Raw genomic sequence first — 10,000 nt, 5'->3', positions numbered from 1 at the left:
ATACTCGTTCACGTTGATCATGGTGTTTCTGATAGGTTCGCTACGGAGAACGCTGTATCACATTCAAATGTTTTGTTCAGGGTCACCGCTCGGTAGTTATAGTGTTGCTTCAACTCAGTGTTATCACAAAACGACCCTTGCATTACATGACCCAAGTGTTTAATCTTCATTTGAATCTTAAAATTAAATCTTGGAAGCCGCGTGACAGATCAGCTTGTGGATGCCGCAGGAAGAGCAATGGGGATGTCAAACAACCGCTTGTTGAATTATGAATAAACTTGGGACAGCATGCAGTTGCTCGGTGAATGAAATTGCTCGGTCGTCGAGAGAGTTGGAAGTTGAGTACAGTTTGTGTTCGCAGTTGCAGTTTAAATTTTTGCTGTTTTAAAATAAAGAAGCACGGAAAACTTACCAAAGTGCACACTACAAAGTCCGGCACTGTGGTCGAGACCTCGCTCATAGAAATACTCACATAATTAGGAGTATTTTTAGGTGTAATTCTGGTCGTTCGTCGGTGAAAAATGTCAATGAAGCTTAACAATACAAACTAAATATTTTAACATAAATGTAACTTCGATCTGGCACAGTCACGTTATTTTCTTTCTGTTCCCAATTAATGTGTACCAAACAAGCTGTCGTACAGCTTGTCACCAGGTTTGGCAACTCAGCTGTTGCTTGCAAACCGTACACTTCATTTTTTGTTTTTTTGTTTTTGGTGGCAAACTTGTAAGTTGCCGTTGTAACAAATTCACCAATCTGGTGATACTTTTTAAGACTTCTGTGGTTAGTTACGCCTTGTTCATAATCTGGATCAGTGAAGCGACGAAACAGAATCAACGAAGACATTTTTACTATTTCTTCCTAGAATGTATCTCGTTCTAGAAAAGATAGACAGTTTTTGCATTATCAGCATGCTATTAACTTATAGCTTTGATCTCGATGTTAAAAACATATCTCGATTTGACTGGACTAAAGAACTCTATCCTCTGAAAAAGACTACCGAAAGAATTCAATATTCAAAGGGTATTTTCTTAACAATTTAACACGACATATATATTTCGCTCATTTAGTAAAAGGCCTCGCGTGCATCGCATTGTTATTGAACCAGTGAAAAGGTCGACAAATAAATACAAAATTGGAGACTTAATTAATTAAGATTCGTAAATGATTGGAATTAGTTTTCTTTGTCTTCGCAACATGCGAAACACTGGCGGTAACTTTTTTGCTTGTATGTGTGTGTTGCTAATGGCATTTTTGACTTCAGTCTCACGCAACGAGTAATCCTCATGCTGTCATCACTTCTTTCACATTCTATTAAAAAACGAAATTTTTTTGTTATCAAAATGTTCTTCCCACCAGGAAGAATCGAATACTAGGTCAGTTTAGCATACAAATCGATACATATATCCTGCGGTGTCTGAAAGGCCGTGGTAAATTCAATGGGTGAAACATCTGTGTACGGCGTCCATAAAGTTAGCATTTTTCGTTGTTCTTATCTCACTTCAAGTGATTGTAACAAAAGCAAAGGACGTCCATTTGCAATCAACCTGTTATCCACACAATTTGAACAGTTTTTTAAATGGTACCGTTTTTTAAATTTTTGCGGCGATATTGATCATCAAGCGCGTTAGAAAAAAAAATATATTTCTTTTAGTTTCTCTTCATAAAAAAATAAATTATATTAATTTTGTGCGATGATATCGTATTCATTTATTAAAGAGTTATTGCATTTATTTTATTACAGTGCTTGTATTTTATCACGATGTAGTACCTTTGGCTGAAGATCCTCTTGAAACTTTTTACCCACAAAAGATATTCGAGATATCAAAAAATTGAGTTGCTTTGTGCTAAAGATGAAATACCAGCCTGCTGTTCTGCATCCACCGCTGAGTATTTGTGTCAGTTAAAAAGGAGTGAGGCAGCAAAGGAAAACAGACAAACAAAGCCCGCACATTTCAAAGCACCAGTGTAAAAAACTGACCCCAAAAGGCTTTTAAGATAACTTTACAAGAACAAAGATTGAACTGGAAAGGGAACTTAATTAATGAGATGAAAGCCGAATTAAACAAGTCTAGTATTGAACTAGATATTGAACTGGGCAATGATTTGACCAAAATCTTCGAACTAAGAAATGCTAAGTATAATAGAATGAAGGCATTAAACCCATGAAACCAAATCTAATACACAAAGGAAAACAATAATGGTCTTAATTTTTTAATTGATTTAGAGACCAATTAGAGACTACTAAGGTGTTTTAGTCGTCTATTTCACGGGTTTTTGGCTTCTCTCTGATTATTTTGTAACAAAAAAAATTATACAAGATATGATGCTGTCAAAATAATGCAATCTTTATTTTGCATATATTCTATGTTTTCCATTTGTTATTGTTATTGGTACATTTAGATTCAAGAAAAATTAGATTTAAGAAAAATTTAGCTCAAAAAATGATAAACTATTTGAATATTTTTGAACTTTTACACTGTGAAAACCAACATCAGCCAAAAAACTACATGATTATCTGAGTGAAACCATGAAAAATAAATAGATTTGCAATTATATTTATTTCGTGTGATGATCTCATATTCATTTATTAAAGACTTATTACATTTATTTCATTAGAGTGCTTGTATTAAAACTGTTAACTTCACTTTGCTTCGGTTTTGTCTTTTCAAAGAGAACTTGTCTTAACTTTGATCGTGTGATTGCATAATATCCTTAGGTATAGAAAATGAGGAAGCACTTACATAAAGGTTTGTATACTACAATTTAGTCCCCTCTACTAAGTATGTTTAGACTTTTGCTTACCTACTCTTCGTTTATGCTTCAGGAGTTTCAATAACAATTTTACTAGGCGGCAAAATCTGAGGAAAAGACGGAGAATGTACAACACGCACCAAAGCTGCGCGTTCCAAGGGCCGAAGGCACGAGCTTGTGTTTGCTCGATCTTTGACATAGACAGGGAAGCTAAAATCGCTGCCGAAATTACTTAGAATTCAGACCTCTCTTTTGTTTTTGATGAGCAAAACTTTTTTCAAGGGTCATGTTCTGTGCGATTGTTTCTTATGTTATTTCTCAAATTTGGTGTAACTTCCAAGGAAAAGTATGCGGCGAGTTTGCGTATATAATAGACGGGGAATTTCGTCGGCCGCCGGCTCTTATTGAAAACCCTGGACTTAAATTTTCAGTTTTCCTCTTTATTGTCGGCTTTAAATTTGTGTATAATGAGGTAACTGAAAGCCATACCTTCAAAGGCATTGCAAGACTAGTATATTAATTTTCCTTATCAGATTAATATACAGTATTCAGTTCTCTGTTGCTTACAGTGGGTGATCTTTGTTGTATTAAATATGCCAACCAATTCTCTGGCAATATGGGGACAACAACATTCAGTCCGTGTCCGTAATTTTACATGAAATAATGTTCTTGACGCTTCCATTTTGCTCATAGCCATCGAATTTTTGGCTCAAGTATTTGCAATCAGTCTTTCAAGACTTTCACATTTGCGTGATGACAGTTCTTGTGTTGAACCTAAAATAGAATTAAGATGCATCAGATATGATCTATTTTGGAAAGATAATCCATATAAATGATATATATACTCGGCCTAGTTGTTATTGGTTTTTTTGTTAAATTTTCCCGAAATCTAATAGATTCAAAGAAATATTTCGTCCTTACATTTTTGTCATTTTTATCTTCTGTCACTTCACATGCTTATTTTAAGGTTAAAAATCGCTTTAAGACCGTCTTCAGCTAGAAATCGCCATCGTCCGCCAAGTTGAAAACAAGTCGTGAATGGTCATAAATGAACGCTAACGCTGGTTTCGTATTAAAACTTGGGACCACAGACAAACCAAAAGAAAGTAAGGTGTCAAAAATTAGCTGAGTTGTAGTTTATTTCTGGATTCAAATGCAATAGGCCAAACGTCGTCTCTTGAATTCGGTCAGGAAAATTGCTTATCAAATAGAGCTATGGCGTGGTGCCGGTTAAGATTATAAGTAATTTCAAGGATTTGACAAAATCCACGCTGCCGATGTCTATTATGAAAACGATATCTTTTTTGCCAGAACGTCAAAAGCATTTGACATTTGTCTTTTTGTGTCAGCTACCACAATGAAATCTGCCGTTCGTCATTCCTGGGTCTTCTTGGCAGTGCTATTAATATCTCACCAGTAAGTATCAGATTAGTTTCGTTCAATAATTTTGGTTCTGATTTTGAAGCATTTTAACCACTCAGGCAACTGGTCCAGCCTGCAATTCGGACTGAACTCGATTCAATTTGAGAGGGTTTCAGAGTGCAGTCCGATTTGACGGCTTTATTGGACTTGAAAAATACTTTCCAATAACAGATTCATTAGCTTGCTTCAAGTTATTCTAAGTGACGAGATAGAGCAAAGCAACGTCCTAAACACAAATTTCCGATTAAAAGGAAAATTGAAAGTCAATGATATTAACTAAAAATGAATGGAAATTTCCTCCTGAAAGCACTCAACCGTCAAAATTTAAGAATTTTAGTCGTCAACAAACAAACTTTAAGCTACACCCCCTTCCCCCTTCGGAATGAAATAGCTCGTTATACTTAAATCGTTTTACTTTTAGTTTTGATGTCTTATATGTTTTTTGCCTTTTAACTGCCAGCCTAATGAGACTCTCCAAGGTGGACAAAATATTTCATCCGAACATCCTTCAAAATGACTGACTGATTTCTTCCATACTCATTTCAGAGTGGATGCTGATGTCCTTTCCACTTTTTTCGACAAGTACGATAAGACCTTGCTTCCAACCTTTGGTAAATTAGCATTTAATTCATGTAACACATTCTAAAGAAGTTAGTCTCGACATAAGCCCAGGATTGGGAATTGCTGCGTGACTTGGTGTTTAACCTGCTTTACATTATGCTTCAGAAAAGGGCGAAGTTCTTCGCATAAGAAGTAGTTTGTACGTTGAATCTTTTGGAAACATCGAGGAGGCTAATATGGTAAGTGCCACTGCGAATGCCATCGGCCCTTTTATCTTAGACAGTTTTTGCAAACCTCACTCAACATTTGGCTTATGACCCAGATAAACTTTCCTACCTTGTTATTCAAAATAGTGACGCGTTAAACACCTCAAGTTGGATGGTGATGACTCGGCATTTTTTTCGTTGGCTCAACATTCACAAAGTCATCCAACGAAACGGCCAATCAGTTGCTCAGTCAATCCGTCGTTCAGTCAGTGAATGCATTATTCAGCAAATCAATCAATCGATTAATCAACAAAACAACAATCAACCAATCTATCCAGTCGTTGATCTATCCATCGATCTATCAATCCATTAATCAATAAATCAATCGCTCGATCAATCAGTCAGTCAATCAATCAGTTAGGGTTGCAACAATCGCTTGAATGATTTAATTTTTCATAAACATGCTCAAGAAGAACACCAAAAAGTCAAACATATTTATATCCAGTGGTTAAGGACAAAACAAGAACCAAAAACATTTTAAATATAAGAATGAAACTTTACAAATTGTTGGGAAACAAACATATTTAGATGTAGAGATGACGTCTTCTGGACGTTACACCTTTGCAAGAGAAATTCTGAACAAAAAAGCCATTAAAGTTCTCTCGATAATAAATCGATCCTTCTCAACACGGAAACAGCAACAATTGTCATTAAGAAGAAACTCTTCTTCTATTGCACTAGTTTAACCCGTTTACTTTAGGCATGCGAAATTTGGGGACCGGAACTATTATCATACAAAACACCTTTTGTTACTTGAAGCATTTCAATACGCAACAAAATATACGGACCTTCCTTCGACTTAAAAGAATGAAGAAATAAATGAAAAGTGCAAAGTAAAAGAACCAGCAACCCAGCAACACATCCATCCGTTACAGAACTGGCTTGAAACCCAGAATAGGTTATCAAAAAGTTCAAGAAAAAAATTGCACAAAAGGAAGTTAAAAATAATTATCAATTTGAAAACTACCTTACATTAATAACAAAGTCGGTGCAGCAAACAGAATTAGCCTGACGAGGCTTAGATTAGTACATGTATGTCATGCATTACGAATACAAACTGGCAAATATGAAAACAGAGGAGCATAGAAAATTAACATCATTTCTTGATGTATTGTCGGGGGTATATCACTTTAAGACGTGAGCTGCAATCACATACTTCGAACGCTGATACTCGTTACACCAATTTAAGTGATAACGAGAAGAATCAGAATTATTTACTTACAGCAGAAAACAAGGTTTCATATAAAATAATAGGGGAGTAAATGATATCCATTTAATGTTTCAAAAAAAGAGAAGAGATTCTCAATTCACAAATGTAATAAGCGCTATGAATTTTCTAATTAATTGTATAAGGGGTATGGTAAATGTTATTTTTTATTTTTAGTAGTTGATGTACAAACTTTTATTGTAATTAGACCAATACCTCCCTTTGGAGATTAAGGCACAATAAAGATTACTATTACTATTACTATTACCATTACTGTGTTTACTATTACTATTACCATTACCATTACCATTACCATTACCATTACTATTACTATTACCATTACTATTACCATTACTATTACCATTACTATTACTATTACGATTACTATTACTATTACTATTACTATTACTGTTACTGTTACTGTTACTGTTACTGTTACTGTTACTGTTACTGTAACTATTACTATTACTATTACTATTACTATTACCATTACCATTACCATTACCATTACCATTACTATTACTATTACGATTACTATTACTATTACTATTACTATTACTGTTACTGTTACTGTTACTGTTACTGTTACTGTTACTGTTACTATTACTGTTACCATTACCATTACCATTACTATTACTATTACGATTACTATTACTATTACTTTTACTATTACTGTTACTGTTACTGTTACTGTTACTGTTACTTTTACTGTTACTGTTACTATTACTATTACTATTACTATTACTATTACTATTACTGTTACTATTACGATTACTGTTACTATTACTATTACTATTACTATTACTATTACTACAGTGTGTATTTACTATTTACTATTACTATTACTATTACTATTACTATTACTACTATTACTATTACTATTACTATTACTATTACTATTACTGGTACTATTACGATTACTATTACTATTACTTTTACTATTACTATTACTATTACTATTACTATTACTATTACTATTACTATTACTATTACTTACTGTTACTGTTACTGCTACTGTTACTGTTACTGTTACTGTTACTGTTACTGTTACTATTACTATTATTACTATTATTACTATTACTATTACTGTTACTATTACTATTACTATTGCTATTACTACTACTATTACTATTATTATTCCTATTATCATTACTATTACTATTACTATCACTATTACTATTACTATCACTATTACTGTTACTATCACTATTACTATTACTATCACTATTACTATTACTATTACTTTTACTATTACTGTTACTGTTACTGTTACTGTTACTGTTACTGTTACTTTTACTGTTACTGTTACTATTACTATTACTATTTCTATTACTATTACTATTACTGTTACTCTGACTGTTACTATTACTATTACTATTACTATTGCTATTATTTACTATTACTATTACTATTACGATTGCCATTACTATTGCTATTACTATTACTATTACGATTACTATTACTATTACTATTACTATTACTGTTACTGTTACTGTTACTGTTACTGTTACTGTTACTGTTACTGTAACTATTACTATTACTATTACTATTACTATTACTATTACTGTTACTATTACTGTTACTATTACTATTACTATTACTATTACTATTACTATTACTATTACTGTTACTGTTACTGTTACTGTTACTGTTACTGTTACTGTTACTGTTACTGTTACTGTTACTGTTACTATTACTATTACTATTACTATTACTATTACTATTACTATTACTGTTACTATTACTGTTACTATTACTATTACTATTACTATTACTATTACTATTACCATTACCATTACCATTACCATTACTATTACTATTACGATTACTATTACTATTACTATTACTATTACTGTTACTGTTACTGTTACTGTTACTGTTACTGTTACTGTTACTGTAACTATTACTATTACTATTACTATTACTATTACTATTACTGTTACTATTACGATTACTATTACTATTACTGTTTGTATTACTATTACTATTACTGTTACTGTTACTGTTACTGTAACTATTACTATTACTATTACTATTACTATTACTATTACTGTTACTATTACTGTTACTATTACTATTACTATTACTATTGCTATTACCATTACCATTACCATTACCATTACCATTACCATTACCATTACCATTACCATTACCATTACCATTACTATTACTGTTACTGTTACTGTTACTATTACTATCGATTACTATTACTGTTACTATTACTATTACTATTACTATTACTATTACTATTACTATTACTATTACTATTACTATTACTATTACTGTTACTGTTACTGTTACTGTTACTGTTACTGTTACTGTTACTGTTACTGTTACTATTACTATTACTATTACTATTACTGTTACTATTACTGTTACTATTACTATTACTATTACTATTACTATTACTATTACTATTACTATTACTATTACTATTACTATTACTGTTACTGTTACTGTTACTGTTACTGTTACTGTTACTGTTACTGTTACTGTTACTATTACTGTTACTGTTACTATTACTATTACTATTACTATTACTATTACTATTACTATTATTATTACTATTACTATTACTATTACTCTTACTATTACTATCAATCAGTCATACAGTCAGTCAGTCATTCAGTCGAATTAGTGATTTAACTTACATGTTAACAATTGTTACTATTTAGGTTTACCTCCAAAACCTGGGATCCAGGCCCTGTAGATAGATGTGAAAACTGGAACCAAATGAAAACAGTTATTATGCAAATTCCAAAAGTGATTAAAAAAAATCTGTGCCTTACCTTGTTAATCGCTTCATTTTATTGACAGGAGTACCAAATCGTTGGCTATTTTCACCAGTACTGGCATGATCCGAGGCTCATAGGAAAGCTGAATCGCACTCTAACCCTGCACGGGAGCGACATTGATAAGCTTTGGGTTCCAGATCCGTTCTGCTACAATGCACGAGAATCCAACATGATGATGCCCAACGAACAAATTCACAGTGTTGTTCGCATACAGCCCAACGGAAACATCGAGCATAGCAGAGGGTGAGCTAGTTCACCAAAAACGACATTTAAATGTCACATTTGTAAGTCCTGAGAAATTAGCAAAAGCTCGCTTGAAGTGATAATTTTGACATGATTCTCTTTTCAGTGACATAATTTTGGTCACAAATCCAATTTAGGTCTTATCATACTTCTTCAATGAAATTGTCGTTGTTGTTGTTGTTGTTGTTGTTGTTGTTGTTGTTGTTACTCTTCTTCTTCTTCTTCTTCTTCTTTTTCTTCTTCTTCCCCTTCTTCTTCTTTTCGTTATCATCGTTCTTCTTCTTCTTCTCCTTCATCTTAACACTAAAACAAATATTGTTTGTCTCAGGGTCACATTGCTTGCCTCTTGCGTAATGAACCTCCATGATTTTCCATTGGATACACAGACGTGTTTCCTCAAATTGGGCAGCTGTAAGTATTGTCAATGATATCGACTTTTACCAGGAGCGCATGAGTAGGAGCTTGCCTCTTCCATACAAGCCCTATGAGTCAATCTTTGCTGGTATCTTTCTATTTTTAGAACGCCACGAGTTTTTCGGCTCTGCACACACTGTTTTAGAATGGCCAATCAGAATAAAGGTATTGTGGAACAAAGACAAAAATAGCCAAAACAATGTATGCAAATTGATGTAACTCGTTGTAAATGTGAGTCTCCTGCTAAAGGATTAGTTCTAGAAATAGAAAGATACGCGCAAAGGTTGACTCAAGTCAATGCATTGGGAGGCTCCTAGTCATGGGCTCCTGCTTTTACC

The 10,000-nt window shown here is 33.1% G+C and overlaps 1 protein-coding gene across 3 annotated transcripts in view; it reads left to right on the top strand.

Annotated features, from left to right (window-relative positions):
• LOC138057109 (gamma-aminobutyric acid receptor subunit alpha-6-like) overlaps positions 1-10,000 on the top strand; it is a 46,459-nt gene that overhangs the window by 29,425 nt on the left and 7,034 nt on the right. Inside the window, exons 2-7 of one of the 3 annotated variants that reach the window (XM_068903165.1) lie at positions 2,720-2,750; positions 4,104-4,170; positions 4,723-4,787; positions 4,903-4,976; positions 9,028-9,248; positions 9,577-9,659. In XM_068903165.1, coding sequence (XP_068759266.1) covers positions 2,729-2,750; positions 4,104-4,170; positions 4,723-4,787; positions 4,903-4,976; positions 9,028-9,248; positions 9,577-9,659 — 532 coding nt within the window. In that variant the 5' untranslated portion in view covers positions 2,720-2,728. Of the gene's footprint in view, positions 1-2,597; positions 2,751-4,103; positions 4,171-4,722; positions 4,788-4,902; positions 4,977-9,027; positions 9,249-9,576; positions 9,660-10,000 lie in introns of those variants that run through there. The other 2 variants (XM_068903164.1, XM_068903163.1) reach the window with 2 other exon arrangements.

The sequence above is a fragment of the Montipora capricornis genome, chromosome 7 (assembly GCF_036669925.1).
Source record: "Montipora capricornis isolate CH-2021 chromosome 7, ASM3666992v2, whole genome shotgun sequence".
NCBI classification, from domain to species: domain Eukaryota; kingdom Metazoa; phylum Cnidaria; class Anthozoa; order Scleractinia; family Acroporidae; genus Montipora; species Montipora capricornis.
Note: the sequence above shows the minus strand (reverse complement) of the source record. Positions and strands in the feature narration are given on the sequence as shown.